Genomic DNA, 26383 nt, shown 5'->3' with positions numbered 1-26383 from the left:
TGGACCATTTTATACAAAGCAGAGGTTTTCAGAGAGGTCCCTGAAGTGTCTTTAGCTCTATTTTAGTTCAATTAAAAATGCCATATGGATAAATGAACCCATAAGCAGTCTTACACATAAGCTTATTTTAATGGATTAAACCAGAAACACAGGGAAAGCAGCAATTTGATGATACTCGTGAAAGAAGATGTTTGGCAACTGTGCACCACAGTCAGAGGACATGAACCAGAAGACAAGATCAGATACATATAATTGAAGAATGACCACGTTAATAATAATGATGACTAGCTGCTGTTGCAAACTTAGTCTACATTGTTTACTTGGACATTTTAAAGGGTGTGACAGTTTAAATCTGTTTAAATCTGATTTTATGTTCTCACACACCAAAAAGTAGGCATGACTCTTGCTGCAAGGAGACAATGACCCCTGCAGAATCACAGAAGCAAACAACACCATTTGACTGTAAGAGTATGTCAGTGTAAACAGTTTTAAATCCTGTATGGGGAAAAATCAGTGCATTGTATCAGTAAAACAAGGTCCTTGTAAGGGAGGTGAACCACTCTTAAGTGTATTTGACAGCTGTGTGATTGAGCCTGGGGTAAGGTATTTCAAAGGCAAGTTCACTGACTGCCATCCTGGCAATGTTTTATTATGCGAACATGCATTAACGTGTCCGATCTGTTGTAGCATAAATGTAGTGCGTGTGTAATTTACACTCAACTTCAGCAGTGCCTGAATTCTGCATCTAGGCTAAATAAAGGACATTACATCAGCGTTACACCCACGCAACTTGTGTCCAACGCTCATGTCTCCAAGTCTGTAAATTCTTGGTGTAATATTAAACGTTTGGTCAGATCTCACAAGTCTTGCTGTTATGATGCGGAGGTGTTGCAGGTACTGGTTCTCTAGTGTTGTTGTCAGTCGTGGACCGTTACATCGCTGTGCATACTGTAGGTCACTTAGACACAGGCGTACATCACAGTTACAGTGGCAGTATAACTGAGCTGCACTGTGTCAGCTGTGTCAAACAACGAACATGAGCAAATGTTGTCATGAGCCTGAGGTAAGTGTGGGAGGGTCCAGTGAGACAAAGCCAAATACATCTAGCAACTGTGGTCTGAGAGTCTGAGTGCGCGTGCGTGCGTGTGTGTGTGTGTGTGTGTGTGTGTGTGTGTGTGTGTGTGTGTGTGTGTGTGTGTGTGTGTGTGTGTGTGTGCGCGTCAAACAGTATGAGAACGTGTTGCATTTGCCAGTGCGCAAACATAGTAATTTGTTAATAAAGGCCTATTGTACCTGTAAGAAATCTGTACAATTTAGATCTATTTAATATATTCAAGCTGAAATTGGAAATTGTAATAAAATTATATAGGAGGTTTTTTTTGGGTGTAATTCACAAAATGATTTGACGATATCACGTTTTCCACTGCTTTGTTGTCCGTTTTCTATTTCATCCAGATACTTTATGTCAGTGTGTGTGCCAATCTAAAGCCAGGCTGGTTTTCCCAACATGCAAGTGTCCCACAAAACTTTCCCGCCCTCAAGTACTGTCTTTTTTTTTTCAAGAATTAAGAAAAAACTGGGAGATTTTTCCATCGATGCTATTGTAAATTTTTCATTCCACATCAAATTTTGAGTGATTTCCTGAAGGGATGGATTTATGAAACTCGTTTTTTCAACTGAATGAGCATGACATTGTCATTTTATTAAAAAATAAAGTTGCTTTACTTTGTTTTTTGCAGGACATTGTTATAAACTGTCTTGTTGCTAAGATCAACTTCACCCCTGCTGAGTTACAGTACAACGGGTCTAAGCTGATGGGAACCTGGCCCCTATTTGTTTAACATTAGCCTGATTTTAACAGCAGAAACAAACATGGTTGATGCTTATCATGCATGTCCAGGGTCCTACTAATACATGCTCATCTCCCCACCGATCTCCAATCTGGAGCTTCACCCACATGAGAATAGTAGCTTCCATTGCATTTGTTCACCAGCTCAGTCTTAAACTAAGAAAATATTTGTGATGTTTAACAGTTTGTCATTTCACAGGGATTTCTGTCAGATGTTTGGAGCCGCTGGTCACATGTCAGGAATCTGATCAGTATTTTGTACTTTGATGTCATGTTGTAAACATACAGAGCTGACCCCGGACATGAACCCTGTTTGACTCTGTGGTTGGAATCAGGTGTGTGTGTGGAAGAGGCTTGATGACAGCTGTTGGTTTCTGACTGACATTAAGGGCACATCTTCTGTCTTAAATGATGTAAATAAAAAAAACACCAAGTATCTTTAATAAGGAAGAAAGACTGTGGCTGTTACTGTGTTTACATGTTACACATTTACGCATTTGTATATGACTGACATGAGCATGTGAGTGGGTGCAGTATGCATGTGACTGTGTGCCAGTGTTAAAAGTAAACAACAAATGTGTTATTATAGATCTTCAAATTAGCATTAATTCATTCATTTTTTTAAACAATCATTCTGTAGCATTTCAAACACATCCATCAAGTGTGTGTGGATCACATAAATACTGAAACAAGGGATGCTTTTCCAGGAGAAAGTTTGAGATAATCCTTCCTACAAAGTTATCGATGCATCTGCGGATCCCATAATAACACAGCGTGGATTTAGGAAACGCGGTGACACATCGTTCCAGATGGATCACGATCACCAGGCAGGATGAATCAGAGCATCTTTCATTTGTTGGCCCAGGCACTATCTTTCTCTCTTTTGTGGTCCAGAATTGTCTCAGTTTAGCTTCATCCTCTTGTGTCTCATTTTTAGGTGCTGTTGTTCCTCAGTTTCAGTGACCTGCAGTGTGTTATGAGATGCGTGCGTGCGTGCGTGCGTGCGTGCGTGCGTGCGTGCGTGCGTGCGTGCGTGCGTGCGTGTGGGCGTGTGCACATGCAGGACCTAAAGGCCTTGTCCACAAACATAAAAATATTTAGCAAAACTTGTTCACATGTAATGTTTTAGGTCACTGAAATAGAAGATTAAAAAAAAAAGCCTTTTGAAAAGCTGATTTTTTTCAACTGGTTTCTGTGTATGTGTCTTTATGGAACATTTGGGAGACAATGATGTCAACAACTCAATTCGCACGTGCTCATTGTTGCTTAGTGTAATGAGCATACGTCTGAAACAATGGCGGAGTACTGGCCAGTTTATGTTTGGTCAGCACACTCGGCCATCTGCCAGAATGGTGTTAAATAACTACAAATTAATACATAATAAGCTGCTATTGTCTGTGTTTTTAGGTTAGTACCACCAAAGGAAGATAAGCTCACTGCACATGCTCTGGTCAAGGTCATAACTAACAAAGCAGCAGGTCTCATCACATATTACTGCTCTCTGTCAATGGAGACTTGATTACGTTGACTACTTCAATGAAGACAAGCCAGCAGCTGTGAAATGAGCAGGCTCAGATTGTAAAATGTCTGAAAACATTATAGAAAGGATCTATACAGAAACACCTTTGTTAATGACTAAGATGTTGCTCTCGCCAAAGCAACCAGACTCCATTCACAGAAATGGTAACTTTACCATCGTAAAACACGCTTCATTCAAACTCACCGAAACCTCCTTGATTCGTCCTTACGGTGTTCCAACAATCGCCGCCAACTCTGGATCGATTGAAATAAACTCTTTATTCACTGAATCGGGAGAGGAGCGAGAGAGGGGGCGGACATCAGAGAAGCAGCAGGAAAACAGCCTGTAGAGTCAGAGCATTTTCACGTGGAACACACAAATTATTTTCACCAGACATCGTGATCAGAGGGACTTAGACATGTCAAGTATTCATTTTCACAATCGAATGTTTCGATTTTTAAAAATTTGATTATATATTAGAATCTGGATTGTTGATTTCAGCTGCGTCTCCTGCCTTGGCCCTGCCTGACATCCACTGCAACTGCTACTGCTGTTATTACATCCACTGTCACTGTTACTGTGACTGCATGTCTGTCTCTCTGTCTCTGTCTCTCTCTCTCTCTCTCTCTCTCTCTCTCTCTCTCTCTGACTGCTTTTCTTTCTGTCTGTCTGTCTGTCTGTCTGTCTGTCTGTCTGTCTGTCTGTCTGTCTGTCTGTCTGTCTGTCTGTCTGTCTGTCTGTCTGTCTGTCTGTCTCACTCTCTCTCTCTTGCTCTTCCTCTCTCACCCAACCGGTCGAGGCAGATGGCCGCCCACCCAGAGTCTGGTTCTGCTCGAGGTTTCTGCCTGTTAAAAGGAAGTTTTTCCTCGCCACTGTCGCCAAGTGCTTGCTCATGGGGGAATTGTTGGTTTCTTTGTAGATAAAAGAGCTTGGTCTGTACCAGCTCTATATGGAAAGTGTCCTGAGACAACTTCTGTTGTGATTTGGCGCTATACAAATAAAATTGAATTGAATTGAATTGAATTGAATAGAATTTAGAATATTCGACAGCCCTACCTGTTACCTGTGTCCGAGCTTTCATGAGCACCTTCTGCACCAGCGCCACGTGCTCATGCTCTCACTAACGAGGACTAATGCAGGCGGTTGAAATGAACCTAGTTTAACTTAGTCTCTTCGCTCTCACTAACTAAGATGTATCTTCATCAGGTTCAACATAAAACGCCTGATGGTGTGTGGAAAACAGAAGGTAACTCATAAACTAGATACTGGGTCATTTCAATCTGACTGTTCAAGGATGCTTTCAAACTGCGTTGCTGATCTCCAGCCTGCAAAATGAAACTGATTGCCATGCAAACGATGGTAACCAGCAAGTCTCCTGTTATTGTCCTCTCAGACGGCACACCTTCGCTGGTAAATCGGTAACAGCCTCGGTTGTAACAGTCAAGTAACACTTAAGCCCGCAAAACGCTCAATGACAGCTTCAATGATGTTGTTCGTTTCCCTCTCATGTGTTTTCACAGTTCACCCCTCTTGTCTATTCCATTTCAGCTTCTCCTCTTCTCATTCCTCTAACCCTCCAGCCCTCCAGCCGTCCTCCCTCCCTTTATCTTTTACCACTTCACACCCTCTATATATGCAAATATGTCCCCATTACACTAATTGGCTATGGGAGGTTTGAATATCTCACATGGACCGTCTTTGCTGCACAGGCGGGTGAGTATGGGCTGTGGCGTTACGTCACACGAGCCAACGTGCTAATGGAAATCACACACACTGAAAGTATGAATGAGTGAACAAAGGTCGTGTAATTTACACAGTGTGCCTGTCATATTAGCCAAATGAAGCAGGGCTGAGTTATGGGGCGGGGTGGGGTTAGGGTGCGTGTATGTGTCAGACCACTCTGCATCACAGTGACTTATGCAGTCATTATTTATGGATGCATCTTTAGAGGAGATGCTCTCTGATGTCTGTGTGTGTTGTCTGTTTTGAAGAACATGGGGTGTGGTTTGGTGTTTTTCCTGTCAGCCTGAGCTCTTAGGAGGATTTCTGCTCTGAGAATGGTGACAAAAATGGATCACCACCGACCCACCGCCTCTCTGTGACTGTTTCCAAGCTCTAATGTGGGGTTGTGGTTTCTTATCTATTAACATCGCTTTAACAAAACTGCCTTCACATCTTAGGAAAACAAATGCTTCTGGATGTTGCTCTGGAAGGTCAGTTCAAAAACATCAAGTGTTATGACAAAACAAATCCAACCTAGGTCGACTTACAAGCCCTCTGCGAGCCCAGCAGCTGTCATGGCATCATCTACGGGACCGGGGGTTGTCTTGTCAAACCACAGCCAGCGACCTAAATTAATTTAAAGAAAGAGACTTGAACTCATGTTAAATATGCGCAATCTCTTTTCTGTTTCAGTCAAATTTGAGGTTGGGAAGACTGACTGCTAATCAAACATGTCTCAAAACAAGGTTTAGCACAGCACACATTAGCTGCAGGAGAAAGGCTTTTGCCCGCCGCTACAGGAGCCTGGATTGCAATCAATGTCAGCATTTCCTCCAGTGTGTTCACAGGTGGGAAGCCAGTGAGAACTCTTGTCCTTGTTCACCAGGATTTTAGAAATACTGCAGTCATGAGTGTGGAGTCCCTCAGTGAAACTAAGACATTTTGACCTGCCGCCATTCAAAAACAAAACAAACAAGCAATGATAATCAGGATAATCTGAAAACCTTACAGTCCAAAGTGCATTCAACAACAGAAGCTACGACTTCTCAGTCTTCACTGACCTTCATCAGATTAATATGCACCTGTAAGCTGTAAACATGTAGATGAAGATTTATGAAAGGAGGACCTTCATCTTCCTCATGGTTCTTGTGAGGTAATAAACTGTCAGACCCTCTGGCTAACAGGGCGTGTCCACCCACGCCCACTGCACCGCCCTGCCAGCCTCCCCCTGTGTGTATCTGTGTGTGTTTCCACACTTTGGTTGAGGGGCATGATCCTCAATAATGAATCAGTGTTTTCTTCTTTCATCCGTTCTCTCCCTCCATCTTTCTTTCATCTATGTCTGCATTTCTCTCTGCAGCTCCCTCAGCTGCCTCACATCACTCTCTCTTTCTTCCACATCAGTCTCTAATTCAGCTTGCTGCTGTCTTCCCATATGTGTTTCAGGCCTTCAGCTGAATGCCAATATGGCATTTCAATAATCAGAATTCAGACCACAGCTCATTTACTGATTAATATCTCCTTATTTGCTTCCCCATAACCCATGTTTATGCACTGCTGCTCTGCAACTAATTTTTTTTTTTTTTTTTATGTCTGACCGTTCATTATTGACTATAATTGAGCTTGAGGCAGAGTATGAAGTTAATTTTCAGTTTAATTCTAGTGATGATGTCAAAGTTTCCAAACATACTAAATGTGTCAGACTGAAGTTTGGGGAATGATGCACAAGCCACACAGAATATTTAAATCAGTGTACACATCATAAAGCTTCAGTGATGACTGGATTAAGCTGATACAGAAAGTATATGTCACAGCGGAGTGGAATAAAATGCTTTTAACAACCCTACAGCTACATAAGTTGAAGAATCTTTATCGACAGCGATGACAAACAAGCTGAAGCCTCACATGACTTTATCCCAAACAAGCAATAATCCACATGTCCTGCCTCGCTCTGATATTTTCCACCAGGGTCACCAGAGTGGAAAAGAGATGAGCAGGATTGGAGGATTAGTGTTGATCCATGCAAATTAAAAGATCATAGAGGCAACCTCACAAGGCTGTGAGAGTAGGATGCCCTTTGCGCGAAGCTGCATGTGTCCATGTGCGTGCGTGTGTGACCACCCTCAACACTTCCATCTCCCTGCACGTGCCCTTTTATCACCATCTATGCATTTGTGTGGACATTTGGCTTCCATTAAGGTTCACAGGATAAAAAAAGTGATGCATATTTTGTCGAATGTATATTTTTCCTAGAAATCTCTGTGGTCACCCATATGTAAAATCCTGGGTGAGCTCAGAGATCAGTGTATATTATCTTTGGCACTGTGTTTTTCCCTATAGGATTACTGGAAAACACACCATCAGCACCAGTGTTGTAAAAAAATTGTGTCCACTAACCTAGAAAGCCTGGATTTTCTGTGATAATGTGGCCAAACAGACTGAAATCAGACACATTTTGTCAGAGGTTTGTATCCCTTTCCCTTTGGAATAAGTAACACAACACAAGTCAGCTGTACTTGTGGAAGTTTGTGATTAATTAATTCGGGGTCATTCTGAGCTTCACTAATCAATATTTTACATTATGACATTGTCACTGTAACTTCAGCTCTTGTACAGATTTAACAAAAGACACATAAAATGTTTAGTGAGCTTTTGAGGTGTTGGCAGGTGACAAACCTTTGCACAGAGCCAGGCTAGCCGTTTCCCACTGTTTCCAGTATGTATGCTAAGCTAAGCTAAAAGGCTGCGTGCTGCAGCTTCGTATTCACCTCACAGACATGACAGTGGTATCAATCCTCTCATCTAACTCTCTGCAAGAAAGTGAATAGCTGCATTTCCCAAAATGTTGAATGAAAGTCACGTTTAAATGTGAGTTTGTACTGGTCGGTTTGGATGCCTGATGTTTCAAAAAGTGCAGTTTTGATTCAGCTGTGACACACAGTGTTCTCAGATGACAGTCTTAGACTAACTCTATCTAATGTGTGTGTGTGTGTGTGTGTGTGTGTGTCAGGCTTTGAAGTCAGTTCACAGCTGTTCAAAGGAACTAGCAGGGCACAGATACAGCTGATGAAACAATCTGTGAAACTGTGTGTGTGTGTGTGTGTGTGTGTGTGTGTGTGTGTGTGTGTGTGTGTGTGTGTGTGTGTGTGTGTGTGTGTGTGTGTGTGTGCGTGCGCGTCGTTATGGGTGTGATTTAAGGATATGCTCTGAGAGCCGTCCTACTTCCTGGAACATCCTGTAACTTCATTACCACGCTCTCATTATATACTCATTTAGACCAATCACATTGGTCTGTAATCGAATCATTCTGTAGAAATTATGAGAGAAATCCATTATTACTGCAGACATCCAGCTAATTAGAACTGCAACGCATCACCTGCTGTGGATTTGTGGCCTTGTACATCGCTGGGGAGTCACAGGACATCGTAGATGGACCTCACTTTCTCACTGAGCTGCTTTAGTTCTGTCGTGTGTATGTGTGTAAAAGTGAGAGTATATGTGACCATGTTGACGTTTGTGGTCTATTTTACTCCCAATAAATCACCATTTCCTGTAAAGTGAGAGCTATGGACGACAGGGTCACCTTGACCCAATAACTCACACACAGCAGCCAGGTTTTGTTGTGTGCTGGGAGTTACTTTAACTTAGCTTTGATCATTATGACTCAGAAAGTGTGTGTGTGTGTTCTCCATTCACTACAGTCTATGTTTGTCTCTGTGTGGATGAGTCGTCTGTTTAAATGTAATTTTCTGACATGTTTCTCTTCATTTGATAGCTGTCAGCAACTTAAAAACTCCTTAACAAGAGGAGAAGAGGAAGACGGTGATAGCGAGGAGAAAAATGGGATTTGGCAGATGTTTGTTTGAGGAGGGAGAGAGCGTAACGTGACTAAAGTGATGTTTAAGAGGTGAGCGGCGATGGACAAAGGGAGGATGAGAGGAAACAAGTAAAGAAAAAAAACAAAGGTGGTGAAGAGAGTGAAAGGGAGAAGCACGCGTACACAAAGCTGAAGCACTCGTCAAATTAGACTCTCCCTGTACTGCTGTAGTTGCACTGGTTGTTATCTGTGACACAAGCGATTCGAAAGAAATAAAAACACGTTCTCTGACAGCTGAGAAAAGTGATCAGAGAGAGTATTTCTCATCAGTGTAAGACAAATCACGGAGGTGGCTGCAAATGCGAAAGAGATGATAGCAGGAGTTAATCAAGAAGAAATAGCATTTGAGGGCGTTTCATTTAATCATGTTCAATGTTTGTTTGTCATTTTATCCCATTAAATCACTCACTGTCATGTTCCATTCATTATATTTACATTTTGTCAATGTAAAGTACATAAAGTTAAAGGCCAAAAACATGCAAATCTGACATTTTACTTCATTAGTGCTGCCAGTTTAAAGATTAACAGACTGGGAATAAACATGGATGTACAGTAGCATTTGTAACATTAGCCACTGATTTCTGCAAAAATCTTCTGAAGCTTAGATTTTAAACAATCTCGCGTATTTCTGGAGACAGGGTATTCAAATTGGGATAACAGGATATTTGCACAGTATCAAATAATCTATCCAAAGAGGAGTCGCAGTCTTCTGTTTCTCAGCACTGCACTGTAAATACAGCGTGCGTGGATGCAATTCAAGCGTGACATTCGGTGGGTTTCTCTGCAGTATACAAGCTTCAGCAGCCACGTACACTGTAAAAAATATTTCCCCAAAGTGCCAAAATGACGCATCTCTTTTGAATTCAAAACCGCTTCCAACAACCTGATTTATGTGTTACTCAGACAACAGTGTAATGTGATCGTGCTGGATATTAATTTTCTCTACAACGGACGGCGTGATTGCAGCATAAATTTAACAAATAAAGAAAATAACACACGATTCATAAATCATGAGTAGATTAGAGTGAAACAGTCGATTGGAATGTTTCTTCTGCAAATTTTCCTCATTTTCACGCTGCTGCAATTTCTCAACTTCACAAACAGGCATACATACACGCACCCGCACGTGCATCGACACACACTGTTCCGTATGGTTAGAGACATTCATCGAGTTTAAACCCAGTTTAACAGCAAACATCCCCTCAGCCTGATTGACATTTGACCTTTTGGAACTATTTGTCTTCTGTCCTCAGCTGCAACAACAGTCCTCACTGTCTCCGTGTGTGAGAATGACTTTGGGTAACGTGTGTGTACGTGCATTCATCCATCCACATGAAGAAAGTGATGGGAATTTATTGATGTTTTGATAATTTTTCAACCTTTAGCGGTCAGGACGAAGCAGATGAGCAGCGTCGTGCATGATGAACTTAACGTATCACACACGTGAAACACACTGAACTGTGCTTTGTGACTTTGTCAGCTAGCAATTCAGATGCAGCTATGAATATTTGAAGAAACAGAAAAAATCTAAAAGTTTTATGCAAATTGTGGCAGACTGGTCTGAAAAAACAAGTCAAAATGTGGAGTTGAAGCATTTGACCAGTCTTGGGAAATATCGGCGAGTAAAGGATGATCACAGGAAATCAGCAGCCAGAGCTCCTCCACCCAAGTCTGCTGTAGATTTTTAAGCTTGAACCAATTTGAACAATTTTATATATTCTAACAGTGATCAACTTGCAGCCCACAGGCCTCATTAATAAATTGAGAAAACGTGTGCATTACTCACCAGTGGAAGTGGTGCAATCCGTGTGATTGTTGATCCAACCCCTGGCAACGAGCCAAAAAGTCCATACTTCATGTTTCACCTGTTCTGTAGAACGAGTCCAGATCCATCCTCCCTTTCTGTCGACCCACCATCAAACCACTCGACTCCCTGACAAGACATTCCCTGGAGCTGAGAACAGCGCTCTGGTCGGACGATGGGAGGTAATTCTGGAATTGTTGGAAAATCACTAAGCTTGTCTATACGAGGCAAACAGTGTCATTTGTTTTATTTTAGTTGGCCAACTGTTGTATTGAGTCTCAAACTGAGACATTAGTTTGCTTTCTAGGATCCTGTAGAGGAGTTTTTTGTTGAGATAACGACTCATTCATCAGATGTCTGAGAGCAGTTTCTAGTTATTACGGATTTTCCATGTTTTTGAGGAGTCTGTTCACACTAATATTGGCTCATAAAAATCATTTTATGTTTGTAAAGATGTTTAAATATTAAACAATAATAGGTTAATTGAGCCTAAACATATTTTTTCCAATTGAAAGACCAGTGTCCACACTGTTTGCTCAGAACAATGCTGACTGTTGGACAAATGCAGCTGATGACGTGTATGAGATCATCATGTGTTTGTAGCATTGCTGTCCTGTGAGAGCCACGTAATCTGAAAAGTAACTAACAACTACAGCTGTTATATAAATGTAGCGGAGTAACAAGTACATTTGCCTCTGAGACGTAACTGCATTGACAGCCACATGTCAGAAGGCGAGCAGTGATGGGCTTGAAGTGAGAAATTTCCATCTCCATCCTATCATTAATTGGTCAGTACTGTTTGTGACCAAACTGTCTTATGAAACAAATCCTCAAGGATGCATCAGGAGTACATAAGGTTGGATTTGACACGGTCATGTGACAGATCATCTTGCTACTCAAACTGTTTGTTTTGTGGAATATTTTTCATCCAGTGGCTGAGCAGAAGCTGTTTTTCTGCTAAGCTCTGCTGCACTTTTGCATGATAATGCCCTTTGATCTGGTTGCTGAACAGCATAACCAGTGAAAATGAGTGGAGAAGGCTTTGCTCAAGGGCAGCATGATGGTAGCTGCACAGATAAAACCTGCTGCGTTTCTATCTTTAATTAACATATAGACTCAACGGTGTACGCCATTTGTCAGTGTCAGAAGCCACTGTCTGTTTCCCTGGAGGTTTGGTGTCACTCCTGGAGATCACATTGCTTTGCAAAAAAAACCCCATTAAAACAATTCACAGGGGTTAAGTGATGTTTGGACAACAACGATCCATCACACAGCCTTGTAAAAATCAGATTAGGGAGCTGGTGAATGGTGTTTTTTCTAGTGGATTTAATGTATGATGCTGGAGAACTGATGTCGCTCACAGTAACCAAGAAGTAGTGAGAGGTGAAGCACTAATAAGGACATAAAAATGTTATCTGGTCATTCCATCACATGCAGTCTCATGGGATGCCCAGTGAGAGGCCTACGCATGCACGCACGCACGCACGCACGCACGCACGCACGCACGCACGCACGCACGCACGCACGCACGCACGCACGCACGCACGCACGCACGCACACTATATACTCTCTTGAATGATTTGGTATGTACGTGCACAAGTCTGGGTTGATGTGTGAATATGCATTTGAATGCTTCCCTGTGTGTGTGTGTGTGTGTGTGTGTGTGTGTGTGTGTGTGTGTGTGTGTGTGTGTGTGTGTGTGTGTGTGTGTGTGTGTGTGTGAGACAGAGAAAGAGAAAGAGAGAGAGGGAGGGAGAGAGAGAGAGATCTCCATGCCCTTTGTCTCCTACCCTGGAGAGAGGTTTATTTCTGGGGCGATGTATGATGGCTTCCTCCCACAGGAGACACACACTGTCACAACAAATAACTCTTTGTGTGTGTGTGTGTGTGTGTGTGTGTGTGTGTGTGTGTGTGTGTGTGTGTGAGTGAGTGTGCAGGTGTGGGTGTGGCTATTTGATTTGTATTTTTGTTGGTATCAGGACGTGTTCCTGCTCACAGTGCATGGATGTGACTGTGGATGGACTGCTTTGTTATTGTGTGTGTGCAGACTTAACAGTGCACGGTCAAACACAGCTGTTCGACCTGCCGACCAGTGACTTCAGACTCTGTAAACTGAAAAATTCCTGAAGCTCTTTCGTGATTTAAGTCTCCAACAGCCAAACAGTATCAGATTGAACAGGCAGCAGTAAAGCAGTCATACTACTCACTAAATTTACTGTAAATATGCAACATGTGACAGCTTTGACAGAAGCAACATCGTGTGAGTTTTCACAGCAATATGAAGACAATTTATAGATAAGTCTGATTAGTAAATCTCAAATCTAATTTAATCTGGCGCACAAAAGTTCTGAATCACTCAAAGAAGCATTTTAGTGACAGGCAGACCCAAACCAGAGCTGACAGATGAGCTAATCCCCACTCTTCAAATATTTCTGTTGAATCAAATCAAACTCCCTCTAATGAGAGAAGCCTGTAAGTAGATCTGAGCCCACGGAGAAACACCAGCCGACTCTGCAGCCCTGCAGTCCAGACTCAGCTTTCAGATACTGCATTTCAGCCAAAAAGAAATACTAATGCAGTTTTAACAAACTCCAACCTAAAAACAATGACTGTCCAGTCAATCACTTTTTCGACTTTTTCGAACCTCTTTGCTGTGATGTGAATTTGTCTCTCTTCCAGAAACGACATATTCCCTGTTTGACAGGTGATGGAGGGCAACGGACCAAGGCTGAGGCCTAATCCACTGTGGCAGTTCTGACGTTGCTCTGACGTTAACGCTGTGTGTGTGTGTATGTGTGTCAGTGCCTAAAGGTGAATTGATTGTGTGTGCCATACCCTGAGCACTCGATCATTGATCACTTTCGCAGACATATGTATGTGTTCGCGTGTTAATGAATCGTTTCTAAGTCAATCAGCTTGTATCCTTTTCACTCTTTTCTCTCCATGAATTTCATTTTTTTCTTTCCACCCTGCATCCTTTGCTTAAAAAAACACTTTCTCTCTTCATGCCCCCCACCTCCCCCCTTCTAGACCAGCTTATTCTGTATGCCAAAAAATATTTCAGACGCAATGAAACGATTTCATAAATAATTTTTATGAGTCCGGTAACCTGAAAGTTGGTATTACTGTGTGGTGAGAGTAGTTTAGATTTGGAATATGACCACCTCTCCTCCAGAATTGTCAGCATGAAGGTAATTTCATGCAGATTTAACCAAGCCTCCATAAAATGAGGACTTCCTGTCAGAGCTATATGGTGTTTACACCACAGAAGAAGATGCTTGTTAATTTTTCTTCTTTATACCCTGACTATTTTTTTTAATCTCATCTCTTTATCTCCTCCTTTCGTGATGAGCTCCCCTCTCTGACTTTTACTTCACAGCGTCCATTTCCCCTCACACTTCCTCCCTCCTCTTCTCCTTCCTTCCCTGTTTCTCATCAAGGAAACTGGAGTAACTCTCCTGTTGCCCGGTCTCACCCCCCCTCCTCTCCATCATGCCCTTGTGACTAACTCTAGAGTTCCGCCTGCGGCACTAGATTGCATTTGTGCAGATGGCTGGGCACGAGCGCGCACACACACACGTGCACACACACAGGTTTGCATTTACACAGCTGGCTGGATGTAGGTGCCCCACTTACATATGGAAAAGAGGGCAGCTACGGTGATGAAGCTGTGCGGATGTATGTCTTAAGGCTGTTTGTTCCACACATGTAAGAGATGTGTGTAAATGTCATAACCTGTAAACTGGTGTGTGTGTGTGTGTGTGTGTGTGTGTGTGTGTGTGTGTGTGTGTGTGTGTGTGTGTGTGTGTGTGTGTGTGTGTGTGTGCCCAGACAAACAAAGATAAGTGAAATCCTCCACATTGAATATTTGGGTAGTACTCACTGTTTGAAGGATCCGAGTCATGGTTACGTATTGGGCTCAGGATTAAGTCTAAGCATCAGGATTATTAGGTTTAGTTTGGCGTAATGCACAATTCAAACAGTCAGCAGATCGGCTGCTGCTGTGCGGTGAAAAATGAGGGAAAAGTCGTTTCCAATTGAAATCCAGAATCTTATAAAAACAACCTTCGCACTAGCTGGTAAACATTAAGATCTAGCAAATGTATGGTGTGTTAATTCCCTCAAATATTTTCCCAAAGTAGTTGGGTGAAATAAAACTAGTTTTTGGCTGGCTTGGGTTTTGTTTTTGGAAACCAGGCAGAGGCTCAGCTCCTCTTCGCTGATTGGTTGCTTTACTTTCTCCTATGTGCTACGTGAATCAGGTTTAAGGGTAAAAGTTGAAGGTGTGCAGGAAATAAAGGTAAGACTTGGGACCTGTTTTGTCTTAAAATATAAAATGTGTATATACTGTATATATTGTTAACAAAAAACTGGGATGCTACAGCTAATCTGTGGGTGGTTAATGCAGCAGTGCATTTTATAATATTTACAAAGACAAAGAAGCTACTAGAATGTTTTACAGGCGTCAGCTCATCTTTCTTCATTCAGCTGCATGTGCAGTAATTACACAGTATGTTCATTAACACTCCAGCAATCAACGTTATTCCATCCTTTATCCACTACAGACATCAGACACAGAGTTTGTGAAGCAAATATCTTTTCTGTAGTTGACATGTTGAATGTGCAATTTAAGATGACGGCAGTTTTTTAGAGGAACTTAAAGAAAATAGGAGGACACGGGGAGATGTTTTAGGAGACATGCTAAATTTTAGTGCTATAGAGCAATGTGCAACAGATTTTTTGGCTGGCTTGGGTTTTGATTTTGGAAACCAGAAATAGGCTCAGGTCCTCTTCACTGATTGGCTGCTTTACTTTTTCCTATGGGCTATGTGAATCAGGTTTAAGGGTTAAAGTTATTATTATTATTATTATTTTTAAAGCTGCTGTGTTGTTAATGTCAAATTTACAGTGAAATGTCTCTTTAATGCTGGAAGATATTTTTATGTGCAGCAACTGTTGAGCACTGTGTCAAACGTTTCTAATGTTTTGTGATTCTTTGTTGTCTTTTTTTTAATGTGACTGAACAGACTGTAGTTTACTTGACGTAAGATTAGAGGAAGTAACAGAAATACTTGGAGTAATATTTGGCAATGGCATTATTTCGCTTCTATGGAGGGCAAACCATTGTGGAAATAAGTCTTAATACTGGTTGCTCTAGCAAGTAATCTATGTACTTGCACTTGTTTACGAGTCATTGCCTTTACCTTTACCTCTGCATGCAGACCCCTCAGTGAACAGCTGCCCACTGAAAAGGTGAAATTCCTGGAAATGCAAACATGCAACACGGATTATCAACAACCTTTACACTATGCTCTGTGATTCCCTGTAAACCTCACTTTAAGCACACACACACACACACACACACACACACACACACACACACACACACACACACACACACACACACACACACACACACACGCACACACACGTACAACACTCAGCCCAAGAGCTCACACAAATACCTGATTATTTAAGCATGCAGCACAGTCACAGTCACAATAGATGCGTCTGTAATCAGAACAAGCCAACGAGTGTAAACATGTGCTAATGTTTCTGATTAGGTTGTAGAGCTATTACATATCTGCCCTGTGTTTGCCGCTCTGCGTATGTGCGTGTGTGTGTTTTGATCATGTCAAATGTGGCGGAACTTTTTAATCACACATTGGGCTGCACAGAGCATGTTTCAAAGCAGGGGAAAAATAAACAAAGTGATGACTGATGACACATATGTGCAAACGCACACGTGCACAAACATAAAAAGCAAACAAACACGAGTAATTCTTCCACATTTAGGTGAAACGGGTCTGGAAAACAGCCCAATCAATGAACCACAGATGCATGACATGGGGCCATGTCTGGTGCAAACATGATTTCAGTGATGCGTTTAGGTGTGTGTTTCAAGTTATGACTGCGTTTCTTGAGTTTGTCCCTCTGACAGTGATTTACCGAACTCTCACCTGTTGTCCACTTCTTCTACATCCACCCTGCGATCTCTTTTCTGGCTCTTTCACAGCATTCTGCACTGGAGACAGCTGAGCTTAATGAATTTAGCGGTGCAAAGTGGCAAAAGTGACACATAGATCAAACTCCTAAGTCATGATTGAAGTGAAAGCAGCCTGAGTGATTGGGAATTAGACCTAATTCCAGCAGCACGAGGAATCCGGTCCTCTCGTCCGCCGCAGTGACACTGTTTCATATCGGAGCAAACATGATCCTCAAAGCTTGGACTGAAAAAGGAAAGCTTCACTCAGGGCAATGTCAACCTCCTCTTTGCTGACTCCAAGCTGCCAACTGCATCAAATCCCACCCCCTTAGAAGTACTGAAGAATCAAGCGCTCATCGGGGGAAAAAAAAACCTGAAAATAAAAACCTTTGAGTATGTTTTCCAGCTGGCCAGACAGACATAACAAAGTCTGGTCTTTGACAGTAAATCACTTTAAACTTCAGCTTAAAACTTGGTCTTCAACTACAGTTGCTGAGGAATAAATTCTTTTCTAAAGCTGATGACTCGGCATATTTAACTAGCTCCCTCTCCTTAACAAGAGTTTGAAATCAAATATAACTGAGGGCCTTCTGCTAACATGTACCCTTATATAAATAACCATTCTCCTAAACTATGTCTTGACTGAAAACACATCAGATTAAGAGTCCACAGCAATGATAGCGGCTCCATGGGGCTGTAGTTCCCGGTAGGTACTTTGAGCTAAATGCATCAACATGCAAAGACACTCAGTTAGAGTTAGAAATATTGGGATATACGCTTATTTTGTTTTCGAGTTAGACAAGACGACTGATGCCACCCTCATTGCTGTCCATTAAATATGAGGATACAGCCAGCAAATGGTTAGCTTAGCATAAAAAGACAGGGAAAGTTAGTCTGGCTCTGCCCCAAAGTGACAAAATCTGCTTTCCAGCACCTCAAAAGCTCACCAGTTCTGTTATACTGTATCTCTGTTACCTTTGGAGTGAGACAGGCTCTCTGTTTTCAGTTTGTATGCTATGCTAAGCTAACCAGCGGCTTCATATTTAACAGACAGATATGAGAGTGGTACCTAGTAGTGCCCAAACTACTATTGGTTGTACAGCAGGGGCTTCATAACATTTATGTAAGTTTGAACCTGAAATCTCAAAACCATGCCAGTGAAAGTCCAAATGTGGCAAAAGACGCCTTCCTCCTATTCGTCCTCCAGAGGAAACTGACCGAGCCTGAGCAGACTGAGCCACTTCTCATCTCTTACCTCAAGGTAAACTCTCAATCTGATGCCCAAAGCACTCCTCTCTATACCAAAAAACAAGCATAAAACCCTCTTCCTAAGGTCTCCTCTCTGACACGCCAGTAAACCAGCAGCAACTAAAAATGGCCTCTCTCTGAGGAAAGCCTGCGTGACTCCAGTCTGACCCCGCTGCCTCCTCTCTCCTCCTTCGCTGCTGCAAAGAACACAAGATTTAAGACGGCGAGGAGGCAAACTAATTCGCTCCAGCTGGAGGCAACGGCAGCATGTCTGTGTGCGCTTTCAAGCTCTATTTCTTTCACTCACGGCCTACAACGTGTGCATGAACATGCTCACAAACATGCGCTCCAATGACCGTTTGTCTGACATACTGTATAGATACGCGTGTGTCTCACATACAAATACAGGCAGAGGACCTCCATGAAGCCATCTGGACAGCAGGTTGCCATTTTATCAGAGCTCATAATTCCCTCTATTCTCTTGAAGGGTTAAGGTTATAAAAGCACCATCAATGGTGAGGAAACTCCTGCGTGTGGAGGCGGAAGAAAGATGATAAGAAAGAAGGGCTATTTGACATGAAGATGAGCAGCAGGTGTCAAATAACCGGGCCATGTCACACAGCTTGGATGAGTGTCAGGGTCGTGTGTGTGTGAGGTCACGGCAGTTCAGACAATTCCATATTTGTCAATCAGAAACATAATTGTCAGTTTCCTGCGCTTAGGATGTATTTGTTCTTGGTTTGAACTCAAATTCTCGGTTACGCCGTGTCGTAATATTTCTCAAATGAGTATGCTAACAAGCCGAACACTTTGCAGCAGCCTCCTCTTGTTTATGTGTCTGTTTGGCTCGGGGTGAGAAGGGGAGGCGGAGTGTGTAATGTCACAAACACGATGCATACGCGACTGCACGTACATAGCACTTGACCTCCAACTTCCTCGCCAGTCATTTTCCTGTGTGTGTGCAGGGGAGAGAGCTTATGATTATAGGTTGTGAAGTAACGCAGTGCTGACAGAGGAGGTAAACGTGCACACTGACTGAGCTGCCCTCGAGAGAGAGGGAGGATGCAGCAGCGATGAACCGCAAAGACAGAGAGAGCGAGGACGCCCTGGTCAACTAAATGTCCCCGATTAAAATAGATACTCCACCAGATGGAGAGATAAGATAGAGAGAAGAGGAAAGAAAGAGGCGATAACAATTCATGAGAAAATTCCTGCAGGATAAGATGGGGAGGCTTAAAAAGAGAGCGGATAAGAGGAACTGAGGAAGACGAGTCACAAGCATCTCACGTACACACAACACACGCAGGCACATACTGCACAGCGCTGGGAAACAAGGCTCAAATACATTGATAATATGAATGCAGACACTTGTGCACAGACATCGCCGCTTAGTGTAACTCTTGTTTAATCCTCATGGGGATTTGACTAAAATATAGTCCATTAATCATCATCTATTTATCTGAGTCCCACATATTCGACTTTATACACACACAGAATACAGCCTTCTTCCAGTCATTGTATGGTCTGAGGGCCGTTGGGGCTGTTTTTCTTTATCTGAACTGAGGATCAAAAGACAGAAGGTGTCAGATCCTGCAGGCATTCTGAAGTCCTCTGAGACAAACCTGTTGTTTTTGGCTTCATAAATAAACTTGACTTGGCTTGACTGGACTTATGTTGAATGAGAAAACAGCTTCAATGTCAGGGTATGTGTTTCTTTTTTGGCACTTCTGAGAGGTGTGTGTGTGTGTGTGTGTGTGGGGGACAGGTGAGACGGGCGGTTATTTGGATGCATGTGTGTCTCTCTGTCTCTGTGGGGCTTCGGCCTTCATCGTGAAGCTGTCCCAGTAGGCGGGGTCTTCCTCTGTCAGAGGTGAGGCCGAGGCGATGAGGTCGCTGAAGGACAGCAGCGTGAATGTGGTGGGAGGGGGAAGAGAAGGACGAAGAGGCTGAGAGGAAGAGAGAAGAAGAGGGTCTTCAATAAGTGCCGCAACTGATGATGCGAAAACAGAGCTCTGTTTTTGGTCTCTAGCGGCTCCTGAGGGAAACATCTCTGGTCACCAGCGAGGCTCTCACTGTGTCTGCGTGCTGTTTGGTGCTGAGCAGGTAATTTGTCTCTGATCTCCTGGAGTACAGGTGTACTCCAGGATGTGTCAGTGCACTGTGACATCACTACTCGGTTACAGGTGAGACAGACAGGTGCAAACACTTAAGTTACTCTTTACCTGCTCTTTAAACTACCCTTTAATCCTCCATCCTGAGATGGAAAAATGGCTTTTGTCATTACGAACGAGAGCAGCTGAACAGGTGAATGTTATGTCCTTACTGCAGAGTCCGGTTTGTCTGCTGGTCCGAGTGCGACAGCGACATGGTGGTCAGCGTCCAGCAAGCTCTCCTGCAGAAACACACACACAAGTAAACACACATGCATCAGGACATGCAAATATATAGCTTGAGTATCATACTATAAAAAAAATGAGTCACCTTCACACAGCAAATACTTACAAATACTATATAAAACAGCAAACACTGAATGACAAATAATGCACGTGCATCCTCATCAGAATGTCCTCTGTCCCGACGTCAGTGCCTGTTTTGAAGATATGAATCCATTCTGCAGCATAAATGATTAATACGTGTGACAAAATCAGAATCGCATCCACTTTTCTAACCTTGTTTATGTCAGCTGCTGTTAAAGAGAAGAGAGCACTGGCTTTGTTACGCTCTGTTTTGAATGTGTCTTATTATGTCCCTCAGTGTCTGTCTCGACAGACTGCAGGGGGGACACCACCGGAGGTCAGCAGGATGTAATGAGTCTCATAGCTGCTCTCTGATCGAGCCAATCAGCACGCGGTGAGGCTGAGGACACGCGGTCAACAGCTCTGCCCCTCATCTTAACTCTGAGCGTGTCTATTTGTCCATAAGACAAATGTGAGAAATCGATCAGGTGGAATTTATTTGACCTCCTCGGGTCACTGCAATCATTCACTGATCACAAATAATGATGTGTGTCGCCGTCCTTAAGGACAAACAGGGAGACAAGTGGCTTCACTGAGGTGTGTTTTTACAGTCTGTACATTACGAAGCACATTTCTTTGTGTAATATTATCTTATTATCTATTGTACTGTATTTATTCTTGTGTTATTCTCACTGTTATGTTTTGCTTTTACGGCAAGCAGACAGTTTTTATTGTTGTTCGGGGCTGAGAACAAATTCAAGGACTTGTGTGTTTTGTCATGACCAATCATACTTAACACTTCAGTTTTCTCTCTATTCCTCTTTTGCTCCAAGAACGCTCACCTCTTCATCCTCTCTACCCAAACAGCCTCATTCCGTGCGCTGCTGTTACTTCGCTTTGCCCGACAATCTTTATTTAAAAAGAGGACACGTGCATTACCTTCCACCTGCGACACATATAAGCGAGCTGTTACCCTCTGGTGTGAAAACACAGACACTAAAACAGCATTAAGCTTCCACGACCCCGAGAGAGAGAGGAGATGGCAGGCTTTTCGAACCAGTGGTAACCTTTTAGCAGTCACTTGTTAATCCCTCTGCCGCTGGGCATGGAGGTGGGAGGGGGGACAGAGAGGGAAAACACAGAGGAGGCAAAAGAACGGAGCAGGTAGAGCAAATGATGGAAGAAGGTGAAGAGAGAGAAGTGCAGGGGATATCGGAGAAAAGATCAAAAGGAGAGGATGAGGAATGAAAGTGAGGAGGGAAGACAAGAAGAGGAGAGGAGCTGAATCCAGGAGATGAAGTGGGAAACAGGAGGGGAGCGACGGCTGCAGATGATTCTCCTGCTCTGACACTCCTCTCATCTCTTGTCATGGTTTCAGGAGTGTTGGAGGGCCACTTGAGAGCCCCCCTATGGCAATCCCCTGTGTGTATTTCTCTGTAAGACCACGTGTGATTCACTTTGCAGATGCTTTCAAGAGGGCAGCCACTGGGGAAGGGAGCACGGAGGACCCCACAGCAGAGCTGCCAAGTCCTTTGAACCGCCGCTTTTAAGCTCATTGATTTCCTCCAGCCTGAGTCAAACTGGTTCTGCACGTCACCATTAGAAAACACATGCCAAGAGACCCTCTAATAAGCCGTAGCCAAGAAGTATTTATCAAACTATTCTATAACAAAAATGTCTTGGATCATTTCTGGATATTCATAGACTACAAATATGCCTCTTGGCACTCACTAAACTCTCTTTTCTTCTTCTTAAAGGAACAGTTTAACATTTTAGGTAATACCCTGAGTTGCTTTCTTGCCAACAGGACTGTAAAAACGACAAGTTGTGCTTTTACAGGAGGTTGCATGCAGGATTATCTCCCTGCTGGGTCCAGTGCCTTCTGGAGGCTTTGCCGACCAACCAGCCAAGACCAGCCCAGATTTCACAAAATTAGATATAACGTGTGGAGGTTGGCCGATTAATTGGTTTGATCTCGAGTGCGCAGCGAGTGTTGAATGAAGTCATCCTATATGACAAGCAGAGAGCCGCCCTCCTGGAGAGAATGCTAACAAGCTCTGTTTCCTACATAATTATATCAGGCTGGAGTGACTGACTGTGAGGGAAAATAATGGCTAAAAAAAAAATAAATGAATCATCAAGATTTTCATGATTAGTTTGATGTTTAGCTCCACGTTAATGTTTTTTTTTCCTGGTGTTTATTACAATAACAGTTATCCAGTTTCTAATTAAGTTGAAGACTGTTCATTTCTGAGTGTCAAAAAAGAGTGTGTGTGTGTGTGTGTGTGTGTGTGTGTGTGTGTGAGAGATGTCAGTCAATTAATTGGCTGGTCTGAGTTTTTCCTGCTCCAAACTGCCTTTTTTTTATCTCGACCTTTAAAAACCAGTTGACCTACCTAACAAGGTGTTAATTAGTGAGCTTTGAGGTGCTGGAAGGTGGATTCTATTATCTTCAGACAGAGTCAAGAGGCAAGCTGTTTCCCGTTGTTTCCTGTCTTTATGCTAAGCTAAGCTAAGCTAAGCTAACTGTCTCCTTGCTGTAGCGTCATAAGAAAGAAAGCGAATAAGAACATTTTTCCTTAAACTGTTTAACTATTCCTTTAATTTGTGCTCAACACAACATCTGGCATGGCACGTAGATCCTCTCAAGCAACATAAAAATAGTAAGAAGGATCCAAATCTGGTACAGAAGACGTGAGAAGCTTTGACATTAGTGGAACATAACATAAGCCGTTATGGCAGAATGCCAGTCAGGCAATTGATCGCTGGTGGAAAACACTGCAGCGACCTTTTGGAGACTGGAGCTGCAGGTAAACTGCATGCCACTGTCACTGATCTCTTTGGCATGTTTTTCATCTAATCCTTTTTTTAAATCTGGAAATTAAACTGGTCTTGTATCTGTTATGCACACGGAAGACAACATCTAGCTTTTAAGAAACAAAAAGGTGTTTTTTTTGACACCACTCTTCAAACAGACTCACTTCAAACATCCAGCCCTCTTCTTCCTCCTCATCTAGATGCATCTTGGTGTGGCGCAGTGCCCGGTCCTGTGTGAGCGGTTCAGAGCACAGGTGAAACTCCACCCTCTGCAGGTTGAAGCCCAGACCTGTGCCAATGGCTTTGATGAAGCTCTCCTTCAGGGCCTTGGTGGGAGGGGAGGAAACACAGTGGGCTGAGTGGAAGCATTACGAGTTACATATAGAAAAATAAGCACAGGCACATAAGGGGAAAAAAGGACATCTGAGTGTCTGATAAAGCTGAGAAGGACAGTCTGTGCATGCTTCTGTGTGTGTGTGTGTGTGTGTGTGTGTGTGTGGTATTTTGGCTCAGTGGCACAATAACTTAAAACCACAACAGATGGGAATCTATGCACACATGTATAACACTGTGTTTACAAAAGAGCGACTTTGTGCGTGTGTGAATGTGTGTGTTCAACCAAAACCGACCCTGCTCAGCAGCCAATGAGCCACAATTACAGCATTACAAGGCTAATCGCTATGGCAACCATCGTTCGAACTCTGCCATTAGTCAACAGCGTGGTGATGATATCAGAGCTTGACGTCTCTGTGCCACCCTCTCAATCTCACAGCATCTTTACTTAACACCACCGTCGCTGTTGCTGTCCATCTGCGCGTGTTTGCGAGAAAGAAAAAAAAAGACAAAAACTGAGAAAGGGACAAGAAAGGAAGGGCTGTTGTGTATCTGTGTGGACAGCATGCGGAGACAGAGAAGGACCGAATGTGAGAAAAGGAGAAAAATGAGAGTTGAGGAGAGAAACACATGAATGTGCAAAATGTGTCTTAAAGGACATCGACAGTGTCATTTTCTCCCCGTGTTTCATTCTCACATGCACGCACAAATAAAAAAACAGTGCCCGTGGGGCCCAGCAGCGATGCAATGTGACGACAGGGTAGTTTGGTTGCCATGGTTACCCAGTGGCGGTAGAACGCGGCGAGCTGCTGGTGCTCCGAGCCGGCTGATTGGATGACGCTCCACTCGTGTGCTGTAAACTGACGAGTCATGATGCGGAAAAACTCCGGCACAGAGCTGCTACCTGGAGGGAGAGACGGGGGGAGGGAGGAGAGGGGTGAGGGCCAAAGAAGGGGACGAGGACGGAGGAAGAAGGATGGAGGGAGACAAGGGGGAAGCAGAAGGACGTGAGGGGATGATGGAGGAAGGTGTCAAATGTGAGACAGAGACAGAAACAAGCACACCGAAGACAAAACTCCAAACACCACAGATTTGAAACACGCACACACACACACACACACACACACACACACACACACACACACAGAAGAAGCCAAACACACATACACTAGGCAACAGTGACCCCTTGTGGTCGGCTTGGAGAATACATAAGCAATGACCTTCCTGCCTCGTGCTTGGGACTGATTATACTGACAGATTTGGCTGCTCTGGATTAATTATCATGAGTGTGAGATGGTGGAAATGGACAGCTGACACTGACACAGGCAGCAGCATCATGATTAATTCAAGCACATTCGATTTTTTCTTTTTGTGGCTTAAATATAGGAAAGACTTGCATTACGGGACATATCAGCACACAGAAGTAAAGACTGTTATAAAAATCATCCTTTTTTTAACCTCTTCCACCTCCTTCCTTAAAAAACATGCCCACATTAAGTCAGAAACTGTTCGTCCTGTTCAGTCATGCTGTTTTTCAAGTGATTTTTGCAACAGCATTTGCTCATGATCTTTTGCAATCACCCCGTTTTCTCCATTTTCTTCACACAGCTGACCTTACTCCCTTAATGCATTTCATGTTGCCACTATTGCACTTTTATCACTTCACTGCTAACCCCAACCCTTACCTGGCATGGTCGTCTTCATTATATCCACTCCAACTTGGAGCCCCTGCTCTGCAGCGAGCACAGCATAGTCCCCCTGGTGGGACAGGTTGAAACTCCAGTTTGGGGGTTCAGGGTCTGAACCTGAACTGACCTGGTCAAATAGTGGATATTTTCAATCAGTCAAAGGGCAACTGAGAGGTGAATTGAAAGACTTCATCACTGTCTTTCAACAAGCAGTGCTGACCCACTAGTAGGCAAGATGGCACAAACACATACTGTGCATTCAGACACTGCACTGTATAGTGTAGTGCAGTATCAGGGAAACAAAAGAGACAGTAACATACAAAGAAGGAAGCTGCTAATACATCACTGATAAGGTTTATGGAAACACTCTGGATAAAAATTCACGGTATGGACCTTCAGTGGTGCTGCCAGGTAAGGTTTCCCTTTGGGGGATCGCTCCAGTCTGATCTCTGACCAGGGGATCCCCATCCTCTCACACACGAACCTCCTCAGCAACAACCTGCCAGCCTGGTGGGGTAACACAGAGACAGTCAATCAGTGAATTAAACGTATGTATAGAATGGAAGAATAACTAAGCTGTAACAGACTCACCATGGCTGACTTGGCATCCTGGGCAAAGACAAACTGTCCGATCCTGTCTTTCTCCTCCCGCTGAATGCAGCGAGCAGCAAACAGCCAGTCCGACCTGCTCGGTGTCCACGACCCACAGCGGAAAGCCCAGCGGACAGAGCCCATGTCCTCGCCCCTGTCCGGTCACCTGGAGTCCCCCACAACGTCAGGCTCACAACTTGTTAGCAAGCTAACGTTAGCATCGCGTGTTAGCATGCAGGATTTGACCGACAACAGAAGTCCGGAAACTTCACATCTCAGTCATTCGGGTTGTCACAGTGACGCGGCGCAGCAGCGGTGAACTGAAGGCCGTTAATAAAACTATTACTCAAAACTTTTGCCCTGTGTTTACATTTTGGGTTTGCCGGTGGTGCACATGCCCGGAAGAGCCCGGCGAGATTCAATGTCGTCATATGTGGGCGCGGTGGAGGATTGACCAATAAGAGCGACGGAAACAGTGCGCTAGTAACGATAC

At 43.4% G+C, this 26383-nt stretch overlaps 1 protein-coding gene across 2 annotated transcripts; it reads right to left on the bottom strand.

Annotated features, from left to right (window-relative positions):
• Nucleotides 1–19388: 19388 nt before the first annotated feature.
• aasdhppt (aminoadipate-semialdehyde dehydrogenase-phosphopantetheinyl transferase) lies at nt 19389–26321 on the bottom strand. 2 transcript variants are annotated; one of them, XM_070970824.1, is made up of 8 exons: nt 26088–26210; nt 25891–26056; nt 25693–25806; nt 25297–25426; nt 24394–24515; nt 23443–23604; nt 20329–20397; nt 19746–19951 (listed from the first exon to the last, which is right to left on the bottom strand). In XM_070970824.1, the coding sequence occupies exons 2-8, from the start codon at nt 26032–26034 to the stop codon at nt 19784–19786; spliced, it is 909 nt and encodes a 302-aa protein (XP_070826925.1). In that variant the 5' UTR covers nt 26035–26056; nt 26088–26210; the 3' UTR covers nt 19746–19783. The 2 variants fall into 2 exon arrangements, with proteins under 2 accessions (XP_070826924.1, XP_070826925.1); XM_070970823.1 differs by having other exon boundaries at nt 19389–19951; nt 25891–26321.
• Between the last annotated feature and the right edge of the window lie 62 nt (nt 26322–26383).

Source organism: Chaetodon trifascialis, chromosome 9, assembly GCF_039877785.1.
Source record: "Chaetodon trifascialis isolate fChaTrf1 chromosome 9, fChaTrf1.hap1, whole genome shotgun sequence".
NCBI classification, from domain to species: domain Eukaryota; kingdom Metazoa; phylum Chordata; class Actinopteri; order Chaetodontiformes; family Chaetodontidae; genus Chaetodon; species Chaetodon trifascialis.
Note: the sequence above shows the minus strand (reverse complement) of the source record. Positions and strands in the feature narration are given on the sequence as shown.

Bases quoted from the DNA above. Each gene is read 5' to 3' on its own strand.
- aasdhppt (XM_070970823.1), bottom strand. From the start codon at position 26,034: ATGGGCTCTGTCCGCTGGGCTTTCCGCTGTGGGTCGTGGACACCGAGC. The intron at 25,427-25,692 runs GTCCATACCGTG...CTATTTGACCAG, and splicing joins ACCTGGCAGCACCACTGAAG to GTCAGTTCAGGTTCAGACCC. The intron at 19,952-20,328 runs GTAAGGACATAA...TCTTCCTCTCAG, and splicing joins CAGACAAACCGGACTCTGCA to CCTCTTCGTCCTTCTCTTCC.